The following is a 26,436-nucleotide window of genomic DNA, read 5'->3' on the forward strand; positions in this document are numbered from 1 at the left end:
GTTGTATCGAAGCTAGATTCCTTTTCATGGCGCCCGAATAGGGACCTCTAAGAGTTAAAAGAGAACCTTAAGTCCAAAGAAGATAAAGTGAAAAGTGTTGAAAAGTCGCTCGATTTGTATTTGATCCGTTTGCCTTACTAACTCAGGCAGTGGTAAAGATTTATATTTAATCTGTTTTGCCTTACCAACTCAGGCATTGATAAAGACTTATATTTGATCTGTTTTGCCTTGGTATAGATTTAGATTTGATCTGATAAAACCCTAGTAAAGAGGGGACGCCCTTAAGTATACGGATACTTAGAAACAGTGTGTGATCCGTTTGCCTTACTAACTCAGGCAGTGGTAAATACTTATATTTAATCTGTTTTGCCTTACCAACTCAGGCCAACACGTTCTCACTCCCAACCCGTCACATGTTGACGGTCGGTCAGGGCCCCTCCCCGTCACTCTATTACGCACAGGGTACCCCTTTGAGAGTCAGTTTTCAACGGGCAGGGCGTCCCATAGACCTTCAAAGACCTCCCATAGCGTTGATAATAGACGCCATGAGAACGCTGCCCGGCAAATGCTACCCCGACGGTCGGTTGTTATTGTCAATATTAATATAATAATAATTTATTTTTTAATAGTCACACTCGATTTCGCCGATTTTCTTGTTGCCCCAGCTGGTTGACACCTCTTTTAGCAGAAACAAAGGCTACATTAATGTATTAAATCGATGTTAATCCATGTGTGTGGTTGTGGAATTAATGGACATGCCGTTGTGTGATTGCGTTGCCAACGCAATAATTTACAAACTCTTCAACTCTAATTATATTTAAAAACATTTTAGAAGGCCTTACGAAATACTTTAATGTACATTTAAATGTGAAGGGATGTGTGTAATGTGGTGATTGACATTATTCACCCACGGATCTATGGGTTGGGATATTGTTCCGCACGGACATTTTAGTTAAAGGTGGGGAAGGTAAGTTTGAGAAACTGGCTCGAGATACACTTTTTGTTATATTCCATGGAATGCTCTTAACATCCCGATAGCAATGAATATCTGAAGTGCTTTGACAAAAAATCCATAAAAAAATGTCATCTGTGGAAGCCGTAGTGCTGTAAAAAGCACGACCAATCATTTTAGCCGGCACGGCTAAAATAACTGGATGGCCTAGCCTGTCAGCCTTCCATCTGTGCACTAACTTATCTCGTGCCCTCATTGGTCATGTGTGCGTTCGTGTGTGTGTTGGAGGAGGGGCTCTGTAAGGAAGTGGCAGATTTTTTCCGGTTGTGTATTTTCAAATTCTAGCGGACTCGAGCTGGTTTCTCCAAAATAACCTACCCCACCTTTAACCAGACTTCCTGTTGATGTGAAATCCGAAAACATTGAAAAAAAATAAAATAACACTTTATTCCGAGTTTGCTTGCTTTTCTCTTTGGAGGTCATCATATAATAACGGCATTGTAATACACGGTTCGGCTGCATTAAATATGACATATCTGCCGTAGTTCGCTATTTATAGAGCCCTGATGAGAAGACTTCTAGACAAACTGCCGCCAAAACTGATTATGTGACGTGGATCATAAATATATCAATTAAACAAAATCTTCAATTTCTCTTCACAATATAAGTCTCCTTGCAGTATCAATACTAATTCGGCTAACTTTTATATTTGATCCAATCGGTATATTGGTATATTTACACCATAACGGTGCACAGCTGATAGAAAGGGACACCTGGTGGTTAAAGCACGTTATTGAAATGTATTATTTGTATTATTTGTATTATTAGATATTAATAGGAGACACAGACAGACAAACTAATAAGGCTTTATTTAAACATTAAAGAATACTTTAGGTTAAGGTCTTATTTTGAATAAGAAAAAAGCTTTGGGGGTATAAATATTAAGCCTGACAAAGTACTAATATATTGCTTTCCTGCAATGTTAACTACTGTATGTTTAAGCACTTATTAGGGTCTGAGACCAGAGGTCGGCAAAGACCCAATTGAAAAGCACAGAAAAGGTTCGGAAATCATGATGGCTGATAGGCCGCGCGAGCCCAGTCACGCCCAGTACGATAAATGTAGTCGCTCGCGTAGCCGTGATTTGGCGCCAAAGTTCGCGTTCGCTCGATGCTAGGCGATCCCTCGCCATGGAAAACGATGATGTCATAACGCCAACTGACATACTCAGAACGCCACCAAACTTCACATGATGGTTAACACTGCGGCCCTGAACAGCTCTAGGTCAAATCTGATGTTAATTAATGTGACGTTACCATGGCAACGGATCCTTCGCCATAAAACACGGTGTCACTGTAACTCCAATGGACACGGTCCCATCGTCCCCCAATCTTCACTTTTATATCACCGGTCCATGCCTCAACAGCTCTACGTGAAATCTGAGATCTCACCATATACCGCTTCCATGGCGACAGATCCCTCGCCATGAAACATGGTGTTGTTGTAATTCAATAGAAAATCCCTCGCCATAAAACACAATGTTGTCTTAAGTCAATGGAAAATGGTCCAAACTGCACCAGACTTCAGATGACAGTTAATGGTCCGGCCCTCAACAGCTCTACGCCAATTATGGGATGTCATCATATGCCGTTGCCATGGCGACAGATCCCTCGCCAAAAAACCTGGTGTTGTCGTAAATCAATGGAAAATCGTCCAAACGGCACCAGACTTCCGATGATGGCAAATGGTTCAGCCAGGAACAGCTCTAAGCCAATTATGGGATGTCATCATATGCTGTTTCCATGGCAACGCATCCCTCGCCATAAAACACAATGTTGTCTTAACTCAATGGAAAATGGTCCAAACTGCACCAGACTTCAGATGACAGTTAATGGTCCGGCCCTCAACACCTCAATATGACAATAGTGAGTTTTCTTCAAAAGCTGTTGCCATGGCAACGCACCCCTCGCCGTTAAGCACGATATTGCTATAACTCCTGTGTAAATGGTCAAACAACTGTTCAAACTTTACATGTGTGCCCTCGAGACATATATGTGTTTCGTCAAATTTCGTTGCTCTGGTAACACAATGGTCGCCGTGAAACACAGTTTTCTCATAACTCCAAACGGCCCAAAACTTCACAGGTTTGATAATGATGCAGCCCTCAACACATCTAAGCATATTATGGGATATATATATCAAATGCCATTGCCATGGCGACAGATCACTCGCCATCAAACACAATGTTTATGCTTATAATGTTCTTAACCGGACGTAAAAGCCGCAGACTTAACACGAAGTTAAACTCCACTCAAAATGAAGAAAAAGAGTCGTCGTCGTAGTTGGGAAACTTTACTGGTAACTCCTTCACCATGACATGGAGTGAAAACTGTAACAATAAATACAGAATACAAAACTATCTTAGTCTTGTGTTGTCTATTCAAACACCCTTAGTTGCATTGTAAATGTATGCAATATAACATTACATGTTTCTTAAACATCTTTCCATCAAATAAGCATTGATATAGTAACTACAACATGTTAACAATGAAATGTAATCACTTACTTACGACATTGATTGATCAGTCTTTTCATGCAGATGCAAATTACCTAACAGTGCCTAAACATGTGGCTTTCTTGAGTTTCTACCATTTTCTAACAGCATGACAGGAGGTGATGCAAGATTGACAGGAAGTGATACATTCAAATATCTTTATGAACAGTGTCAAACAGAGGTGTGGACTCGAGTCACATGACTTGGACTCGAGTCAGACTCGAGTCACCAATTTGATGACTTGAGACTCGACTTGACAAAATCACAAAACACTTGCGACTCGACTTGGACTTGAACACCAATGACTCAGGACTTGACTTGGACTTTAGCCTTCTGACTTGAGGTGACTTGATCATTTAATTCAGAGGTCTCCAACACGCCGATCGCGAGATGCCGCTAAAAGAGCAGCCTCCTGTCGGGGAGAGCAGAATCTCCAGCCGCTCCTACTCTTGATGAGAATCCTTGCAGGCAGGGGCGGGACTTTATTTAGCTGGGCCACCATGTGGCCAATCATATGCGAGGACACACTAGGATCATACCATTATGTGAAAGAAGGGTGTGGGGCACAGCAGGTGCAGTGGTACAGGCCAGCTGCACAGAGCGACGGGGAGACGGATTTAAATGCAAGTGCGTCGGAAAAAGTCAAGAAATTAGCGAAAACCGAAAAAAGAAGCAGCATCTGGCTGCATTTAAATGATATTGGAGAAAGCAAAGCTGAGTGCAGGATTTATAAAATGAAAATAACCTTTTTTGGTTACCTTTATTTTGGTAACCACTCAGGATTTACTGTCAGAGGTGGGAGAAGTTCAGATCTTGTACTTGAGTAAAGTACCAGAGTGTAGGAATACTCGGTTACAATAAAAAGTCCTGCATTCAAAATGTTACAAGTAAAAGTACAAAAGTATTAGCATCAAAACATAGTTAAAGTACCACCTGCAGAGGGACCTAGATTCAGGTGTTCTCTTCCCCATAGAGACCGCCTCGCTGCACATTATCCCTTGCATAAAGATAGATTGTGGGTCCCTTATAACATGTTGTCCACAGTGGAAATAAACATTCTGGTCACCTCAACATCAGGGATCTTATACATTAAACTCCTTCTGAATCAAACCGTCACGGTAGCCTTACCTTACTGATCTCTCTTCAAATAGAAAAAACACGTTACTTTACCAGCAGAGAGAAAATTGATTATTAAATTATTAATGTGACTAATAAAGAGCAGTTTGATTATTAAGTATTATTCTGTAGATGGATGTCATTACATTTGGTGAAAAGCACATAATGACTTGTTTATGACTCGTTTTGTCAAAGTTTATGACTTGGACTTGACTTGAACTTGCCCAACCTGACTTGAGACTCGACTTGGACTTGAGCGCAAAGACTTGAGACTTGACTCGGACTTGCAAAACAATGACTTGGTCCCACCTCTGGTGTCAAATAAACAAACGTTACAAGTCACCTGAAAGGTGCTGCAAGCAGTATTTTAACCTTACAAATGATATGAAGTGTTTTTGAAAACACCACAATGATACTGCTGTAACTCCTATATACGTTGTCCGATCGGCCTGAAACTGCCCACGTTTGCCATCGGCCGAGTCCTCGAGACACCTAGACACATACGTCGACGTGCGGACAACAGCCTGCGGAGCGTCGAAGACCCGCTCAACGCTGCTTGCAGCTTTAATTTTAATTGATATTATACATATGTATTATACTTTTATAAGATGTATGTAGATAGTATAAGAAATTTGCAGAATACGACAGTTTAATGGTGGAGGTATACACACATATTGATAGTTCATTGAATATTCAATAAATAAAGAACACAGAATTATTCAATATAAAACACAGAATTTGTGTGATTATACTAAATTATTTACAAATAAATACCACTGCATATTTACAACTGTTACACATGCTGATGTAACGCAAATGTTTCCAACTTGGGATCAAACCAATTGACATTGATAATGGGAATGGACGCTCACATTGCTCTCCGTAATACAATAAAGGGGACATGATCAAATAGGAATATAATTATCTTTTAAATAACGTTAACTAAAGGGAACAATCTATTTGACACAGCTGAAGCTCTGGCCTTCCTTAAAAACTAACTAATTTAATAAAAATCACAGTTGTATTACACACAATGCACTGTTTTTTGAGAACAAAAATTCGTAACTAATGCACCATAATACATTCTGCCGAAAAATTAAAATTATTATGAATACAAATAAAATAAAAGAAGCCTCCAGTGAGTTACTACAAGCTATAAAGTAGATTTTAAAAACGTTTTATAGAATAAAAGCTCACTGCTGGACGTTGTAGAAATGCGTGTGTGCACCACGACAAAGGAGCCTAATTCACTTTACATTGGCGTTGTTTATGTGGTGCAGACACGTAAATATAGCAGAGTTTGTGAATCTACCACGCACTGCAGTGTTAAGGAGTCGTGGTGGAGTCACGCATTCTGGTGAGACCAGGTTGCACACTTCCATGTTAGACCTAACACACTTAAAGGTGACCTATCATGCAAAATGTACTTTTGTACGTCTTTTATACATGAATATATGTCCCCGGTGTTCCAGGGAACTGAAGTGTCAGAGAACACAACTCTCTCTATTTTCCTCCATACCCAAATCGCTTAAAAAGGGGCTGCAACGGATCTGATACAGACTGATCCAGATTTGAACACTTCTATGACGTCACAGAAGTGGCGCTACGGCTATTGGGCCAACTCCACCAATCAGGAGGAGACAGCCACGGACATTGCCGTTCGAAAGCGCTGGAGACGCTGTAGTACAGGGGTGGCCAACCCGCGGCTCTCGAGCCGCATGCGGCTCTTTGCCTAGTTTCATGCGGCTCTTCAGTTCATATCGAATTTGATATGTGTGAGTTTGGGGGAGAGACACTGACTCCTTACTAGTGTTGCACGGTGTACCGATACTTGAAAGGTACCGCGATACCCTGCCGTTAAAAACGTTACGATTCCTCCGTTTCATTAGTATCGGTACTTTAAGAATGACGGGGAAAAGTACTCCGGTGAGAAAGCGCCGTTTTAATAAGAGCCGTGTGTGTTCAGCGCTCTGCTTCCACTCCCTGCACTGCAGCCGTGCCTGCAGTCCCTCCCCTCTCAAGCACGCTCTAAGTCCCTCCCCTCTCAAGCACGCTCTAAGTGCCTCCCCTCTCTCGTGCACGCGCTAGCTGCCAGAGCATGTGAGAAAACGAGAAGCATGGCTGCAAGTGGGAGTGCAACTGCCGCTGCGCCTCGGCTTGTTGACAAAAAAGACGCCAGGAGCGAAATTTGGAAGTATTTGAGCGATATCTCTGACAGTGAGGGCAAGCCTACGGACACCACGAGGCCTGTCTGTAAGACATTTATTAATTGTATTTAATACGAATTCTTGTCATTTATTTTATTTATTGTTCTCATTGTTTAAACGTTTGTGTTATGGTTATGGTTCTGGTGTGAAATAAAGCACAATAATTACATGTAAGACCGTTTCCCTTTTTTTAAGAAAATATCGAAAAAGAATCGGAATCGCAATTCTTGACTTGGTATCAAAACCAAAATGTTGGTATCGTGACAACACTAGCTACTCCTGACAGTTAAACCTGATATTTAGTAGGTCTGTTAAGTATTGAATGCTGATAATTCTGACGTAATTTGGCCGGTCAAAGTTGTTTGGGCTCGGATAAAATCGCTCCGTTACTTTCGTCCCGTGTTATGTATGTTGTGTATGTGTGGTGTCCAGTGGCGTTTCTAGGTGTACAAAACTGGGGGGGCAGAAAGAGGTCGGGGGAGAGAGAGAGAGAGAGAGAGAGAGAGAGAGAGAGAGAGAGAGGGGGGACAGAGAGAGGGGGGGAGGAGAGAGAGAGGGGGAGTGTCAAATTACATACTGAAGACCACAGGAGCAACACTGTCAGCGCATACATTTACGTACACAGCGTGGGGATATCATAGTAATGCACCTTCATACATGGAGTAAAGGTCACCATCACAAAGTAATTCTTAACAATAACAACAACCGTAATGCTTTAGCATTAAAACACCATAGACTGTAAATATAAGGAAAACACAGACACTCATCATCGAGGTCACAATATCAATCGATCCAGCAGAGGCAAAACACAGAAGATCAACAAAATATATGACATAAATGAACTTACCAAAGCTGAAGGCTCACTTGAAAAGAAAAGCGGCACGGCGGTCCTTCCTCTGACAGAATGTGTCTATCACTTTGGGGATGAAGTCCTGTAGTTGCTGGATCAACTGGCTTTCAATTGAAAGCATGGCCAATGCGTTAAGTCGCGGCTGTCCCATGGTGTTGCGAGTGAAAGTCTTTATCCTTTTGAGGGTGGAAAAGTTCCTCTCTGACTCGGATGTCGTCATCGGAGTTGTCACTATTATTTTGACCAAAATAACAGTCTCAGCAAACGTTTCCTCCAAGTTGTTCTCGTGAATGGATTTCAACAGAGACAGGGCAGTGTTTCCAGTGTGAAGCTCACTGTGGCGGTAGAGCGTGGTCAGCTCAGACTTCAACTTCTCCTTGTTTCCCAACGCAGGCCAGTTTCACGGCGCAGTCAAGCTCAGGTGTAGGAAATGACAGGACATGCTGTGGGAAGAATGAGCTGTCAACAAGCTTTGCAGCGATCAAATGGTCACTCTGTGAGAACCTCTGTTCCACCTGTGAGATGACTGTGTCACAAGCCTCCTTCATCACCGGCGCTGTGCTGCTGACTCGTCGGCCTGGCTCGTCTGTTCCATCATGAGCAGTGGCGCCGGCCAATGCATCAGTTTTCTGCCTCATTTTCTGAACATTTTCCTTGAAACGGCAGAGCGCGCTGTTGATCCCAGGTGCATCGATGCTTCGTTTTTGCAGAGTGTTGTATAGAACATCCACTTCTGGCATAAGCAACGAAAAAAACTCCAGGAGCTGCATAAATGCTCGGTCCCGCAGTTTCTTTGACAGGCCGTATGCCTCACTTATGGTGACCGCATCCCATCCTGGTTGTGCGCGTATATGCTTCATACACTGAAGTAGTGCATCTCGGGTCTCTCAAACCGCGTTCACAGTTCTGCTTTTAAAGTTCCATCTCACAGCCGGTGGCCGTGGGATGCGTCTCTGTGTTGCCTCTGCAAGAGCTGCAACACGTTTTGGAGCACCGGAGAAAAAAGTGGAAAAAGCAGTTAGATCTGCAAAAAACCCCTTCAGGATGCTCATCCTTGCTGAACACAGTTGCTGCAGGGTCAGGTTCAGTTGGTGGGCGTAGCAGTGAACAAACTGAGCGTTTGGGTACGTCTCCTTCATCACCGTCTGTACCCCGCGCACGTTACCGCTCATGACGGCCGCCCCGTCATAGGTCTGAGCGATTAGCTTTTCTTTCAGCTTCAGGGGTTCCAGAACAGCCTTGATGCTGTTAGAGAGACCTACACCAGTTTTGTCCTTTACTTCCACAAACTCCAAAAAACGCTCTGTAACTGTGAGGTCAGGCATAATGTATCGCAGCACAATCACCATTTGCAATTTACAGGAGACATCGGTTGTCTCGTCGGCCTGAACGGCAACAAATGATGTGTTGTCCACTTGCTTGGCTATTTCCTCCCTGTACACATCATACATGCAGTCCAAGAGTTCATTCTGTATGGTGCTTGATGTCCCTTTGAAAACAAGCTGAGCTTCGTAGTGCCGTTGAAGCCTCACACATTGTCTCGAAAATTGACCTGAATATCCCTGGATTCAGAGAGTCCGCCGACTCGTTGTGGCCCCGCAGTGCTGTCTCACATTTCCCACACAGTTTAATACAGGTGATGATCCGACCAAGCACGTACCTGTTTTCTTCCACCTTCCTATTATGAGAATCAATGCCGCGTCTGTAGGCGCTGTCAATCTGAGCTGCAACATTCACCCTTCCAAGTAATCCCAATTTTACGGCATTTTCCAAATGACTGTTGCTGCTCTCATGCTTCATTGTCCTCTCCGAAAGATGCTTTAAGTCCTTGTAACCTGTCCTCGACCAAGTACCTTGATCTTCACCAAAAAGCAGGCAAGGAAAGCAAAAGAGGGAATTCTTCTGGATGCTCGCCGTTAGCCATTTCTTTTTAGCAAACCACTCAGCGTTAAACCCACGTTTAACTTTGCCCGCAGTCTGGACCATTTGGAAATCCGGTGGATGGTGGGCTAAGTGTCTCAAATGTGTGCTCCAGTAAATGGTCAACTTCATTCATTTTCTTTCAGTTTTTTACTTCTTTTAATCGCTGGTGATGTTAGCTATATGCTGCTCTCTCGTCTCCTCTTCAAACTACACGTGACGTTTCGCAGCACTGCACACGTGAGTACTTACAGCCAATCAATTCTGAATTATGTGAGATGACGTATGGTGGGGATGGGAGCACTCTGCCCCTACGGTCATTATTTTTTTGCCACACACATTCAATAGAAAAATACTCTGAGCATGCGCAGTGTAGTTTTTACAATCACCGTTCACTTAGACTGTGAGAGGGAAGGGCAGGATCGGGTTTTGTCCCACATGGCTCTAAACAGCTCAAAACGGCACTCTAGACACTAATTAGAAGAACACAGACTAAAACAGAAATGTACAGACGAATCAGATTATTAAACATGACCTTAAAATATATTTTATATGTTTTTTAATTTATTTTTTAGTATTTTTTTGTAATCATTATTTGTAATACTTTCTTCTGACACTAGGTGGGGCTGTGCCCCACCTGCCCCTAATGACCCGCCGCCACTGGTGGTGTCAGTGTGAGAGGATGACAGCGCGTATAATTTTGATGTGGCCCAAGAGCCAATCACAATAATACCTGCGATACAGTGAACCAATCACCTTTGAGGGGGGGGGGAAACCTATCGTTGATTAAACATTATCCAGTGTTTCCCCTGCCATTGTCTTGGAGGGGCGCTGCGCCCCGCCAACGGAGCCCCCCTGAAATTCAAGGTGTTTTAAAAAATATATATATATACTTTTTTTTTTAAATATATAGCACCAAATTGCAAATAATCTATAACTACTGTCACTTTTCACATTGAACATGTGCTCTTTTATTAAATAAACTAAACGCTTTCATTTTAAGTTGTGAGTTTAGTGTTTTTGACCCTAAGAAACACTGATGCATTAATCAATAACAATAATCCACAGCTCCTCTCTCTGCTCCAGAGGATTTAAAAAAAATATATCCCAATGCCACAAAAATGCATCAGTGACGTGGTTGAAATCTTGTCTCCAGAAAACAAAAAACTGAAACAAGCGGTATCAGTGACTGTGTGTTTGATGTGGCTCTTTGCAGTAACATAGAAAAAATGTGGCTCTTAACCTCTGACTGGTTGGCCACCCCTGCTGTAGTACATATGCCAGGCCTGTAGATGGTGCTGTTCTCACAGAATCAGCCCATGAAAAGACAGTGTTAAATTGAGCGAAATGAGGAATGGCTAAAATACATGATCTGTTTGGTATTTTGAAAAATAAAAAGTATAAATGTGCCTTATATAGGTATGGTCCTACACTATATTATTCAAATATAGCATGATAGGTCCACTTTAACTATTTTATCTACCTCTGGAACAAGCTAAACTAGTTATAAATATGTTTATTCTTCACTGTCCGGTGAAGAATAATCATTACCGGATTAGCGAGCTGCATGAGTCTGAAACTGACCGGCTGTCAGGAGAGAGAGGGGAGAGAGGAAAAGAGAGCCTCCGTTTCTCCCGTGTTATTATCCAAAGTGAATCTAAACGTTTGAATTATGTACTTCATCTACGTAGTTAGTTTGAATGTAATAATTATGTTGTTTTGTTTGATAGGAGCATCCCTAGTAAACGCCCTAGCACCCCCGCAACCCCCCCCCAGTTGGTCATTTTGAAGATAGCTGGCAAGCTGAAAAAGGTTGAGAACCACTGCTCTATACAAATTCCTAGTATGTGTGAAGCATGTACATGGCCAATACAGATGTTGAATCTTGAATATATCCCAGGAAACTAAACCATTCTGAAACCCCCATGCACATTTTCGCTCTTGCAACGACTGAATTCACTTGCTAGCTAACGTTAGCTAGCTACACTAACTAAGAGGGGGAAAACAGCCACCGTGGTTAGTTAGGTTTAGCCTCTAATAAACGTTATACATACATACAAATAGGTACATTTGAACATTAAACTCGGAAAAAAGCTATTATTAACTCACCTTTTGTAATTCTTCACAATTTCCACCGCACAGCGCATGGCTCAGTTTACAATTATTTCCATGAGGATGCTGGATGTACGGGTTGACCCCAGACTGTATAGGTTGACACGGTTGACACACGCAATTTTGCAAAGGCAGTGTTCTGCGCATATGCAAAAGCTGAGCAAACTCATCATTCTGAATTGAGTGTACTATTTTAATTTCACAGACAAGTTTGAATGGATTAAAACTTGACGTTTCTAGTTGTCTCAACTTTTTGGCCAAATGTAGGTGACCTGACTCACATAAATGAGTTAAAGGAACTAAAATCCCAAATATTTTTTTTACAGTGTGATGTGAAACGGTTAACAAAGAAAAAGGGAAACTCAAGCTGCTGCTACACTTTATTTTATTTATCTAAAATTAAGCACTTTTAAGAGATACACATATTTTCAAAAGCTATTTTATTTATTTTCTCTATTTTATTTTTAAATGCAGCCTGAGAGGAACATTACACTGTGAGACAGCGACCCTTTAGCGGTTGGATTTTCAGGGAAATAATCGAACACGAGAGGAGGTAGTATTGCAAACCATGGTGACTTTATTCCCAAAAACACCACAAGAGAACAGTAGCCAGCATGTAGGTGTTCACCCCTCTCTGTACAGGTTCACCGTAGTGAAGTTACGTATTGCGCCGAGGCTTCGGAGCGTGTGTCAAGTAATCCCCGAAGCTTTTTGTGAAGCATGTATCGAGGCTTGTATCGTTTTGGGCCAGTGACGTCATCGATGACAAACGAAGCCTCGCTGCCTGTCGATACCACGTGACTGCTTCAGGAAGCGATTCAGATCGGTTGAACCGTTGAACCACAACGCTCATAATACCCATGGATGTATAAGAACCATATTACCCCTCCTGTACCAGGGCCCGGTGCTGACACGATGGAATTAAAAGAGCTCAGAACCTCACTTATATAGAGGTCGGAAGTTCGGAACATGTCATAAGTATAAATAGATACAGGCATAAATAAATGTAGGAATAAAAACATGAATGAATAAATTAATAAATACATGAATACATATCTTACAGTGTTTTCAGGGAGATTCAGCGTGTGTGCTGTGGCTCAGCTGGAAAACGACTCTTCAATACGTATTTTTTGTTGTTTATAAAAGCTACAGCTAAATTAGATAATGTAGTTAATAAATGTATTCTTTGATATGGTTTAGCCTTTCTCCAGCTACAACATGGTTAAGTTTATGAATATTAGTAAGGAATACAAATCCCTCTTTGCAATGTTTACCAGCCTCCTTAGGCTTTTCAATCACAATCAACTTTAAAACAATATTGTTAACATGAAAATATGATTTTATGTTCGTTGCTTAGAGTTATTCTAAGGCTTTACTCATTGGGAACTCGGTATGAGATTGAGCACACTGTTGAGATTTCCAATCTACCTGTTTTACACACTTTGACCAACAGGGGGTTTGTGTTCAAATGAAGCCCATGATGAAGCCTCATGAGATGAACCCTTTTGCGAACCAATTGTCTGGAAAGCGTCAAAGCTTCAAAGCTTCATAGCTTCATAAGGCTTCATCTCGCCATCACTAGTTCATTACATGTTACTTGTTAGACGCTTTTATCCAAAGCGACTTACATACATTCAGTACTGTGGACAATCCCCACAGGAGCAATTTGGGGTGAAGTGTCTTGCCCAGGGGCACAACGACATGCTGACTGCAGTGGGGTTTGAACATGTGACCCCTGATCCCAACACCAAGGCTCTATCCACTGCGCCACAAGCCTCCCTATTCACCGCCCTACTCTGACTGAAGACTGGCTCTTTTGTTAGAGGTTCTTCAGAGGATTTTGATTGGGAGAAACCATTCACAGGTACACTTAATAAATACATGTGTCATTATTATTATTATTATTATTATTATTATTATTATTATTATTATTATAAAGAAGATCCACAATATAATTTACATAGCATTATTAGTTATACATAGCCATCTGTTAATTGAACATAAGAACAACAGTATAACTGTCCACAATAAACATAACTGCATTCCCAACTAAGACAGAACCCCCTATGCCTATCTCGCCACTTGGTTCGTCCCGGAACCTTCTTTGTCAGTGTTTGTTCCCCCCGAGGACCTTTCGGCCAAACACACTGGAGCGGACACAGGACGAAACAACATGGTGAGTGATAAATGTAGACTTTACAGTGTCCACTTATACAATCAAAAGCAACTTTAACGTCATGTTATATACACGCCGATACTATTATTTGCACACAATGATTAATCTCAACCGCTGTCAATCTTACACAATCATAAACACTTTCGGCGCTCTCGCTAACTCCCCTCTCTTTTCAGGTGGAGCCGAGGACCCGACCAGTATCTGCCAGACGACATTCCAATTAATACGGTTTAAGGCGAGACACTCCAGGTGAATAGGGTAATTAAAAATGTTTTAACTTAAAGGTATCAGCTAGAAATGTCTCCAGTTAATTACTTACAATAAGGCAATTGTTTTTTGTATTACAAGTTTTCTAAAATAGCTTGTTTAAATATGCTCATTAATCATTAATATCTCATTAAATATGTGCATATTTTAACACATTTCAGGAATCGAAATCTGAACTTTGGATAAAGCCAGGTTCAAAATTCTTGTTTCATTTTGTAGTCAAATTAGTATCTAAGGCTTTTACAGAAGGGATATTGGATATCTCTTTTTATCATTCCATAAATCAGAAAATACTGTCAACAGCCCTAAAATATAAATTTGTGCCATGTTTTTAGGTATACAATGTTGTATAATTCAGGCTATGAATTATATATGAACAAACCCTTCTGTAAAAGCCTTCATAATATTGATAGGAATATAACTGGAAGGTGGGCACCTCCCTAGGGAGGTGTTCCAGGCACGTCCAGCTGGGAAGAGACCAAGGGGTAGACCTAGGACCAGGTGGAGGGATTATATCTCTTCGCTGGCCTGGGAGCGCCTTGGGATCCCCCAGTCAGAGCTGGTTGATGTCGCCAGGGAAAATAAAGTTTGGGGCTCTCTGCTGGAACTGCTACCCCCGAGACCCGACCACGGATAAGCGGGAGAAGATGGATGGATAACTGGAAGGTTTGGTGTATCTATTCTACGTGCTACTGAAGTTGACATTTCAAACTCAGAGTAGGAGAAAAAAACTCATTTTGAGAAAACGACCTTTAAAGATTGCAGTGAGGCGCTAGCTAAACCCTCCTGTTCTCTGGATGACAGCTTGCGTATCGACACACTCCGTGAAGGTATTTCATGTTCGGGGTCATTTCTTTTTTGTATAACCTTGCTTCGTGCAAGTGACAATTGTTGTCGTCTTCTCTGTAAATGTTTTTTTCGCCGTTCTTTTGCCATTTTGAGATTTACATTTCTAGCTGAAAGCTAACCAGGAAGTGTTTTAGCACACCCCGTGATGCATCAGAACGAATCACGTTGTCAGAAATTGACACCAGCCAATGAGATTTTGTTTCTTGGTTTAAGACCCCTTTGTGCTTTCACGATTGGTTGCTGATACAAAGGAAATGACCATATTTGGATCCGATGAGATTGTGCAGGAGAGACACAGCTTTCCAGCGATACCTCTGTTGACATGGTGCACACAGCGGTCGCGGTACTTTATGTTACGTTAGAATGCTAACTTTTGGTGAATTTAGGAGAGATCTACTGACGCAAATAGACAAACTATAGTAAAATAAACACTTGTGTATTTTGTACGTTTTCCTTCCAAAAGCCTGAAAGAAAACATGTTATATAATCAAAATAGCACAAAATCTCAAAATTGACCAGTACTTGAAAAACTATGTTTTTGCCTGCCGTGTCTCGCCTTAATCATTTCATAAATACTACCTCAATAATTAGTATAACATATTTAAAAATATGCAAATATGCACTGTCAAACTGTACTGTGCAATCCCACTAATAAAATGCAAACTGTTCACTACTAAAGTGCTGAGGGACATTATTTCTGTGCAAAAGGAAGTTGTTATAAAAAGTGCAAACCCACATGTGCAATATTACAAGGGCCCAAAGCCGTCAGTCCATAGTAACGAAGTTACCTTCGTTATGTAACAGAGTTAAAAATGTGTAGACATAATTATTATTTATAAATTACGATTTATAATAGGTTGTGAATTTAATTTGCATGAGATTGTTTCCTTTTGATGTTCTTGAGTTATGTTTCTGGTGGGAACACTTTCCCGTTTCACATCTTTTTCTATTTCCTGTATGTCATTTCTGCTTTCCCCTCACATTGAAGTGAGTGCTGCGGAGGGTAAGCTGTGCTGGGAGAGGTGTTACAAATCATTGCGGTTCTGTGTGATGGACCGGCTGTTTGGGTAGATGGAAGTGATGTGTGTTGTTGAGTGTTAATTTGGGTACATTGTTGACCCGCTTTTGTTGGGTTTCCACCGTAGGAAATTGTATTTTTTTTTAGTGATATCTGTGGTGTGGTTTTGGCGGGAATTAGACACGATCTGCATCATTTTCTTTGTTTACATGTTAACCCTTCCTTTCTTTTCTTTTATAAAGATGTGCAGCGTGGATTCAAGGAGAATATTGTTTTTGTTCTCAGGTATGTTTGTGTTTGTATTTTTGTGTGATTACTTAATAAGATTTTCTTGTTCATTTAAGAATGTCTTAATCTATAAATAAGCTAGTATGTATGAATAAATAGTAAAGTGACATTGAAGTGAGTGCTGCGGAGGATGTGCAACGTGGATTCAGAGAGACAGCAAGCGCATTTTGTGGCATCTGCAGGCTGTGGCAAGTCTTTCCGGCATATGCCAAAGAGGCCGCTACTCTGTGGTAGCTGTGGCAAGTCCTTCCGGCATATGCCACAGATGCCACAACTTGCCGAGGCATCTGCCGCTGCTCAACGGGAGTTGACACAAGATGCCAGAGTAAGAGAAGGTTTACGGTAGCTGCCACTCGCCTTCCGTGGCAAATGCTGCTATTTAAACCCGTATTTATCGTGTAAAATGTCGCTGTTTTGGCATGACTTTATCGAACTGATCTGCACAGGACTGATGGTCCGATCTCTATTTTTTTGAACATTATAATTTCTATCCAATTTTACTTGGAGCATGGTTTGCTCAAATAAACAAACGTGCTATATTTATGATGAAATATTGGCGAGTGAGGGTTGCAACGCCCTTGGCAATTTTCGCTTCTTGAGGGGAGTTTCCACTGCTTGCTACGATAAACCAGGTGTATGACTAGTAAATACAAATAATGAACAAATACATATCTGTATTGACACAGCAACGTGTACACTGGTGTTATTAGACTTGGCTACAGACTTAGGGCAGCTGTAACTGATTGCAGTTGCCACTGCTAGTGAGATGCTAAGGTTTACTTTATAAATTAGGCAAAGGACTTATATTTGCCCCATGCCTTCAGCAGCAGCAGGCCATTCACTTTGATTTGATCCAGTTATGAAATGTCATCATTTCGACAATAAAGAAATGCTACATAAACGTTATCTTGCACGTTTTATCGAACCATCTCCGTTTCTAACTTTCAATATATTTAAAAAGAGATCTCTGTCTCATCTGCGTGCGGGGGCGGGGCCTCACAGACATGCTGCTGCGCTGTGCACACAGTTCTGCCGGTAATGAATATTAGGATACATTTTGTGAGGAAACTTTTCTACCAATAATTCCAATAAGTATTCACTTCAGGTTTACGAAAGTAACTGTATTCGGATTAGTTGTTTTTCAAATGTAACGCGAGCTGAATACAGTTAGGCTACTTGGTTTTTGTATTCTGATTACGTAACGCCGTTACATGTATTCAGTTACAACCCAACCCTGTGCACAGATCATCAGTCCTGTACAGATCAGTTCGATAAAGTCATGCCAAAACAGCGACATTTTACACGATAAATACGGGTTTAAATAGCAGCATTTGCCACGGAAGGTGAGTGGCAGCTACCGTAAACGTTCTCTTACTCTGGCATCTTGTGGCAACTCCCGTTGAGCAGCGGCAGATGCCTCGGGAAGTTGTGGCATCTGTGGCATATGCCGGAAGTACTTGCCACAGATACCACAGAGTAGCGGCCTCTGTGGCATATGCCGGAAGTACTTGCCACAGCTACCACAGAGTAGTGGCCCCTGTGGCATATGCCGGAAGGACTTGCCACTGCCTGCAGATGCCACGAAATGAGCCAGGCCCTACTATGGATTCAAGGAGAATATTGTTTTTGTTCTCAGAATAAATGCCAGAAAACACCCCAGATGCTTCGCTGTCTTAATTGAAGGATAACAGGTCGCTTACAGTTGTGACCCGTTACTAGGGTTGCCAACTTCCAGAAATGGAAAAACAGGACACAGGAATGTGTCCCCTACGCGCGTGCGCGCGAAGATTTTCGGGTTTCTGGCGGATTTAGTTACTTTTTTTTGTTACTTTATTTCGGGGTTAGGGTTATGTTATTTAATTATTTTGGGGGAGCCAGCCCCCTAGGGTTCGAGGGGTCAAAACCATCAAAATGCATAGAAAACTATGCATACCTATAACACAATACAAACACAATGGTCTTACACCTGCATTAGGCTACGCTACTACATCACATTGTACATCAGCATGTTCAAATCGGATAGGTAGGCACTAGGGACATCTGGGCACCTCGATGTACAATTGGCTATTTTGTCCAAAATGTTAAAAAATAAATATTTGAAAAATTGTATTAAGTAATGCAAAGTATACATGATGTGAACATGCACGGTACATCATTATTAGACTTAATGTTATCCTTCAACCAACCACTTTCCCAGCATTTTCCCATCAATCAGCTGACTTACTCTCACACACACACACACACGCAGAAGACCCGAGACAGATATCCACTCACGGGCTTTACCCCAACTGTGTTTTTCTTCCACTGTTTGTTGTAAGACACAAGTCTTTTCTTTTTAGAAGGGCCAGGGCCCAGAACCACATCCTCTCTCTCTCCTCCTCTTTCATGATCACCTCCTCCACCGGCAGCACTCATTTTCCCACACGACTGAACAGGCTGACATGCCACACAAACAGTGATGCCGCGCCCGCGGCCCACCGGAGAAAGTCTCACACACACGTGCGAGCATTGTGCCTGCCCTGTCAACTGAGCGGTCCTAGCGCTCTTCGGATACAGCACATAAACACACAGGCACGCAGCCAGACACACTGCATTGCGCGCAAACAGAAAAATATTTTTTATTTTTCCCTTTACACGGGAGTCCGGGACAAACAAAGTTCCGTACGGGACACGCCCCTTTTGGCTCAAATACGGGACGTCCCGGCTAATACGGGACGGTTGGCAACCCTACCCGTTACACAGACATTGATAAAGCTACAGGCTAATTCAATATATCACACTAATTCATAAAGCAAGTTAGACATTTTGAAGTTCCGGACCTTTGCACGGGGACATTTTCTGGACCTCGTTGAATTGTAGTTACCCCTGCACTAGAGTATCTAAAGAATACACAATATGCAGAAAATACTGTATACATGGAGTACATTAAACAATCTCACTAGCTAATGTTTGCTTTCTGTGTTAACTTAGTAATAGTTAATGACACAGATAGCATTATAACCGTGGTTCAAACGACCATTAATGTCACTTTCTATGTGAATAAAGTCATTTTAATGAAATAAAAGTGAACAAACTCTGCTGTAAGTTAGAATGTAAATTGCTACACAGATTAAGAAGAAGTATATATAAATATTTGAATTATATTAATAATAATAACTTTTTATTGTTAATAACTATCTGACCTTTCTATCATTTTCAGCAGCATGGAGGAGAACAAGGAGACCCCTGGAGCTCAGGTCAGTGTGCACTTCATCACAATATATTCCTAATTCCAGCGTTTCCGCCAGGCGGGCGTCTTGCCGTCATTTGAGGCCCTTATTCAGCTCGCAACGCCCTGAACTCGAGTCGAGGGCGTCCAAAATAGTTTTTATCGCTTGAAATGACGAAAAGGACAAGGACATCCCTCTGTTGGAGGGGCAAAGGAGTCTGGTGGGATTCTTTTCGCCACCTGCAAAGCGTGTTTCTGTGACGGAAAGTGTACTGCCGGCGAGCCTTGACGGGGGGTGCTAGTGGAGCACGCGCGTGAACTGGCGAAACTGAGGCTCTGGTAAACTGTGGTAACATGGAGAGCCGTTTGGGAGCCGAAAGAGCCGGCTCTTCTTATGGCGCGTTTCCACTGCAGCGGGGTAGCCCCGTTTAAGCGTCCCTAAGCGTCCTCGCTCTGGCCTCGGGCTGCCTCGCTGGCCGGCCCAGGCCGTGGCGCATTTCCATTACAGTTTAGGACCTGGGGTAGCAACGCAGTGTAGGCGGGGCGATCGGCTTTGTTTTTGTTCACATTTCGAGTTGTTCCGTCGAGCTCCCGCTGGATTTGATCATCCCCAATGAGATGTAGGAACGTCGTCACCTCCTCGGTCGACCACGGTGTGCTTTTCTTATTAGACGTAGCCATTTTTGTAGCTCCTCCGTTTACAAAATGCTGTTTATAAAAATGCTGCAAGCTTGCTTCTAGATATATATGCGACGCTAGGGATGAACTCGCGCGCAATCTTGTGACGATTCTCTCTGACCAATCAGCAGTCGAGAGTGTTGACGTCACTAGTTCAGCCCTGGCCCTGGTCTGAGGGAACCACGATTTTATGAGGCCGGAAAAAGAGGGAAAAAGTACCCGCTAGCCGGCGCTACGCTATATGGAAAGGCCACCAAAGTCGTTATGGGATGTCATCCAATAACGAAGAGCACAGATGGCTTGGTGTATTCGTAGGAGGCCGATCGCATTGTAGCTCTAGCATAGCCTCGCGGCTGTAGCAGCGTAGAGGCTGGGGATCCTCGCCATACCTGTTTGTGCTGTCACTCAGGTGTGTCTTGGAAAGTTGTATGGCCAGACATGGTCTGCAGAAGGCAAATGTAATCCACAGGATCAAAAACATGGTCTCTCAAAATGACGTTTCATAAAGACACGACAAAGTTTAGACAATAATTAGACCAAAAAAACTAAAACACAAGACGAACGGAGCATACTGAGACTCGCGGTGGCAGGATGCCGTCTCCCTCTGTCTCCAGTATACCAGAGGTGGGAGTACATACAGACTTGCACATACATGTGCAAGTCCCAAGTTACTGGGGTAAGAGTCAAGCAAGTCAAGTCCTACGAAATCCTGATGAATAACCCCAGTTTCCGCATTTAAATCAGTTAAAAGACAGTGGTTATGAAAACTAGAGTTGTATTTTCCACATTATCAACAATGGAGAGTGGGGCTCTGAAAACATAAAACAGGTAAAAGGGGGAATAATTGGGGAGGTGTGTGTGGTGGTTCATGTGGTTAAAACGTAGCAGCCTGCGGTCGCTCTTTAGCTGTTCTAATGAAGGTAAACAGAGTGAAGTAAACAGTAAAAGGCACAGCTCTTTGCAGCTGGTGCTGCTCTTCTCAGATTCTGCTGAGTGACACATTACTGCCTCCTGATGCTGCAGAGATTTCATGAAGTGAAGGAGGTTTTCCCTCTATAAAACAGCTGTGGGCAGCAGATACTGTGAGAGTCACAGACATGAATACATAGGTCAAGGCAGACTGGTGCGCACACTCTCCTGTTTTGCCGATCCGGTGCTTGAACAAATGTTAAGTCGAGTCTTTTATCAATGTTAGTCAAGCAAGTCGTCTCAAGTCAAAAAATATGCGACTCGAGTCATGTGACTCGAGTCCCCCACCTCTGGTATATACTGTGGTTAGAATGTTGCTGTATTACTGTATCAAATATAATAAACCCAAACAGTTAAGTAGTATTTTGTTAACTCAAGGTTTATATTAAGTGAGTTTTTATTGAGTTAACTAGTGTATTCATGCTTTTTAGATTGTCTTTCTCTGTCCGTCTGTTCTAGAAACCGAAAGGAAGAGAGAGACAGTACAGCTGTCAGCAATGTGACAAATCCTTTTCAACATCTGGAACTTTAAAGCGCCACCTGCATATTCACAGAGGAGAAAAACCGTACAGCTGTGAAGAATGTGGGACAACTTTCAGTAGATCAGATACTCTCAAAAGCCATCAACTTATTCACACTGGAGAAAAGCCTTACAGCTGTGAAAAGTGTGGGAAAACTTTCAGTAGATCATATGCTCTCAAATCACATCAACGTATTCACAGAGGAGAAAAACCGTACAGCTGTGAAGAATGTGGGACAACTTTCACTAGATCAGATACTCTCAAAAGCCATCAACGTATTCACACAGGAGAAAAACCGTACAGCTGTGAAGAGTGTGGAAAAACTTTCAATTCATCAAGTGATCTCAAAATACATCAACGTATTCACACAGGAGAAAAACCGTACTGGTGTGAAGAGTGTGGGAAAACTTTCACTTCATCAAGTGATCTCAAAAAACATCAACGGATTCACATGGGAGAAAAGCCGTACAGCTGTGAAGAGTGTGGGACAACTTTCACTACATCAGGTGCTCTCAAAATACATCAAAGTATTCACACAGGAGAAAAACCGTACAGCTGTGAAGAGTGTGGGACAACTTTCAGTAGATCAGATACTCTCAAATCACATCAACTTATTCACACAGGAGAAAAACCGTACAGCTGTGAAGAGTGTGGGACAACTTTCAGTAGATCAGATGCTCTCAAATCACATCAACGTATTCACACAGGAGAAAAACCGTACAGCTGTGAAGAGTGTGGGACAACTTTCACTACATCAAGTAATCTCAAAATACATCAACGTATTCACACAGGAGAAAAGCCATACAGCTGTGAAGAGTGTGGGAAAACTTTCACTTCATCAGGTACTCTCCAATCACATCACCGTATTCATACAGGAGAAAAACCGTACTGGTGTGAAGAGTGTGGGACAACTTTCAGTAGATCAGATACTCTCCAATCACATCACCGTATTCATACAGGAGAAAAACCGTACTGGTGTGAAGAGTGTGGGAAAACTTTCACTACATCAAGTAATCTCAAAAAACATCTTCCTGCTCACACAGGAGAAAAACCATAGTGGTTTTAAGAGTGTGGGAAAACTATGAGAGCCAAGCTAGCTGTTTCCTCCTCCTGATGTCATGAGAGCTGTATTTGTATAGTCTCATTCAAATAAAGCTTATTTCATTCAAATGTGTCTTTTCTTCAGTGAGATATCTTTATGGATTTCCTTATGACTTGAGTCTGATTTTAAAAGTGGTTTATATTTCTGAGTCTGACTCAAGCAACTTAAATGTTTGCATGAACAAGTCATCTGAGCATTGAGTACTGTGCAAGTAATGTGGCACTCTACCTTTGTCCCTATATTTAGATAAACAAATTAATCCCCATTATTGCATTTAATAATTCATATTTCACAACTCACTGTTACTGTAGCACTGACCACTTTATTGTATAAAGTGCATTCAATTGAAAACACCATAGTGTTACTGTTACAGCCTGGCTCATAGGCTGCAACAAAGATGGGAGAGTTAAGTGTAACAAAAAGCATATTTATTTATTTACAATACCACAAAAACCAAAGGTCTTCAAAGAAACCTAATAAATGTGGAAGTCAGTTATCAGTAATGGTTGCGTGTATATGGGTGTGTGAAAATGTGCAGAAACAAAGACGCGGCCGCGTCCAACAGAGTGAGAGCCCGCAGTATGGGTTGGTGTTGGCCTTTTATGTAGACGGCCCAGGTGTGGCTCATCAGGTTGATCACCTGAAACACAAACAAGAGCCAGCAAGCAGAACACAAAGGCAGAGACCCCTAGTGGAGTGAAGGGGGTCGTAACAGTTACAGTTAAATTATGTACAATTATAAACATAATTATGTACTTAAAAGTATTTACATATAATAAATAATTACTGCCTACAATATCAGAGAAATTAGAATGTAACAATTGCACTGATGGGACTGCTCTGTATTCCTAAAGTTTGACCTTTCTGGCAAAGTATTTAATTGATTCAGTATAAATGATGCCAACAGCATAAACTAAGGTAATCACAGGTGAAAAAGCTCAAGTGGATACAAATCAGATGCATGAAACACATTCACTTTTGTAGATCCCAGGATTTATTTGTCTCACTCCACTGCAGAAGAAGAACAGGAATGATCCAGCTATTGAACCCAGTTGGATTCTTTAGGACTTTTTCTGAGCAACCATTCACCTTCATTGATTCAGTATAAAGGATGGCAACAACATAAACACAGGTAAAAAAGCTCAAGTGGATACAAATCATATGTACAATTATGGACAGGAGGCTGTGGTGCAGTGCGTTGGTGTTGGGATCAGGGGAGCACAGGTTCAAACCCCACTGCAGTCAGCATGTCATTGTGTCCCTTTGCAAGACACTTCACTACACAGTATTGAGTATGGAAGTCGCTTTGGATAAAATTGTCTAAGTAACATGTAATGTACATAAAACTATTTACATTAATGACGTACATTAGGGCTGTGCAATTAATCGCATTTTAATCGCGATTATGGTTTGCGACGATTAGGAAAACAGCATAATTGACAAAATACGATTATTTTTGCTGGGTGCGCTTTCGCCCCTCCCTAAAAGCCCACTCGGCCACGTGGGAGTGACATGTGTTGTGAGTGTTCAGCGCAAGCGAAGATGTCGGAACAAGAGCAGCAACTAGTTAAAAAGAAGGGTCGCGGGGAGATTCCCAGTCGATCGCGAGATGTGTCTAAAAATAGAACAACAATATTCTGTTTTATCGTTAATGTCCTGTAACATAATGTTCCCGTGCCAGAATAATGCACTTGAACGCATCAAAGCTTTGTGATTGGCCGGCCTCACCCCATGTGTCCGGGCGTGGCTGGTGAGCAGTGCACTAGTTCGCTGACGTTGTCCGTGTCAACAGCATGGATGGTCAACAGGAGTGACAGTCCGCACACACACAAGACCGCAATTATGGCAGAAGCAAAAAAGCCCAAAATATATAATTTGCACTCCAAGTGGGAGGATCATTATTTTTGTATCTATTCCAATTCAAAGTCCATCTGTCTCATCTGCAATGCGAGCGTGGCTTTATCGAAGAAGGGTAATTTAGGAGCGGCATTTCAAAACAGTGCACAAACGCTACGAGACGGAATTCCCTCCTAATTCTGCCCTACGCTCCAAAAGGGGAGGGGCCTGAAAGGACAACTAAATGCACAGCAGTCCATTTTCACCAGGCCCAACAACAAGAGCAAGGCTGCTACCATAGCATCTTATCGTGTCAGTCACGTTCTTGCGAAACACATGAAGTCTTTCGAAGACGGCGAAGTTGTGAAAGAAGCTTTCCTGGAGGCTGCGACGCGCTTTTGGGGGACAGTAAAAATAACAGAAGCATTTCAACAGGTTTTTGATATAATAAAAACTCAATTTAGATACCGTTATTAATCTGCTGTAAGTTTTAGTTTGTTTGAATTTATTCATGATAATTATTGTACAAAATGGTATAAGAATGCAAACATTAAGATCTGTTCTGTTTAAATTGATTATAGTCTATCAGTTCAGAAACTAGTGTTGCTTGCATCCTATTTTAAAGGCATTTATTTTTATACTCTAATAAAATGCAACAAAAAATGGGTTTGATTCTATTAATGTTGTCTTTTTTATTGCACTGTTGCTGCAGCAGATTACTGTGTAGCTTCAGATCTGAGTTGTCTTATTAGTAAGCCTAATTTATACTTTTGTAGCAACACTATTTTTATATAATGGCAAAGAAAGGGTTCTTCAGAGTCTTTTCTTTTTGTCCTGTGTCATGTGGCAGCATTGCCACAAGTTCCTCTTCAGAGAGGGTCTTCAGTACAGGTGGCAATATCGTCACCTGCCTGCGCTCATCTCTGAAACCAGACCATGTCAACAGGCTGGTGTTTCTTGCAAAACATCTTTAAGAGATGACATGAGCAGCCCTACCAGCATTTGCCATGGTGGCCTAAACATTTTTATTTGGTCTTAAATTGTAGTTCAACATTTATTTCCTGTTACTTCTGGACCATGACGGTTGGCCAGCCTTCAACGTTTAACTGAGTGGAATATGTTGAATATGTTTTACCAAAATGTTGGCTATATGTTAAGGAGTTTTCAGTAGGTTGTGACAGTGCACTGCAACATATTTGATTTCATTTATTTTGGTCTAATTTATTTTTATTTATCATATTAATATATGTTTAGTATGGTTTTGGAAGTGCGCTCCAACACATTTATTGATCTTTTGATCTTGTTTATTGGTAAAATATTATTTGTTTTAAAGTTCAATAAATGGTCAATGAATAATCGTCAAAATAATCGTGATATCAATTATTGACCAAATAATCGTGATTATGATTTTTGCCATAATCGCACAGCCCTAACGTACATATATTTACAATATACATAATAAATATAAAACTCAACATGAAAAATAAAAATGATAAAACAGCAAGTTGAAAAACATTTAAATGACTATTTACAATATTTACATAGCAACAGGTCATTGCTCCAAAGCGTCAACAACAGCTGTAAAATGTTGTAACTGTTGTAGACTGTGTTCTCCAGACCCTTTGATGGAGACATCCTCTTCACAGGGCAGAAGACTTTGCGCCTGTACTTGTTGTGCCCCTGGGTGGGTTGGCCACAGCACGTGCACAATGGCAGCCTTTGAACCCGGGACACCTACTCCCGAGGGCTCGTCCATCCCCTTGCGCTTGTAAAGCGTGGACCTTGCCCAGGATGAGGGAATGCACTCGAGAGT

General features: G+C 41.8%; 1 protein-coding gene across 13 annotated transcripts; it reads left to right on the forward strand.

The window, feature by feature from the left end:
- The first annotated feature begins 13,781 nt into the window (after positions 1 to 13,781).
- LOC117555250 (zinc finger protein 708-like) lies at positions 13,782 to 22,855 on the forward strand. Of its 13 annotated transcripts, none has more exons than XM_034230085.1 (5): positions 13,818 to 13,887; positions 14,064 to 14,145; positions 16,264 to 16,306; positions 19,512 to 19,545; positions 21,624 to 22,855. In XM_034230085.1, the coding sequence occupies exons 4-5, from the start codon at positions 19,513 to 19,515 to the stop codon at positions 22,740 to 22,742; spliced, it is 1,152 nt and encodes a 383-aa protein (XP_034085976.1). In that variant the 5' UTR covers positions 13,818 to 13,887; positions 14,064 to 14,145; positions 16,264 to 16,306; position 19,512; the 3' UTR covers positions 22,743 to 22,855. The 13 variants fall into 13 exon arrangements, with proteins under 13 accessions (XP_034085980.1, XP_034085976.1, XP_034085973.1 ...); XM_034230082.1 differs by having other exon boundaries at positions 13,819 to 13,887; positions 19,509 to 19,545; XM_034230083.1 differs by having other exon boundaries at positions 13,820 to 13,887; positions 14,064 to 14,136; positions 19,509 to 19,545.
- Positions 22,856 to 26,436: the final 3,581 nt, after the last annotated feature.

The sequence above is a fragment of the Gymnodraco acuticeps genome, unplaced genomic scaffold, assembly GCF_902827175.1.
Source record: "Gymnodraco acuticeps unplaced genomic scaffold, fGymAcu1.1, whole genome shotgun sequence".
Lineage (NCBI taxonomy): Eukaryota > Metazoa > Chordata > Actinopteri > Perciformes > Bathydraconidae > Gymnodraco > Gymnodraco acuticeps.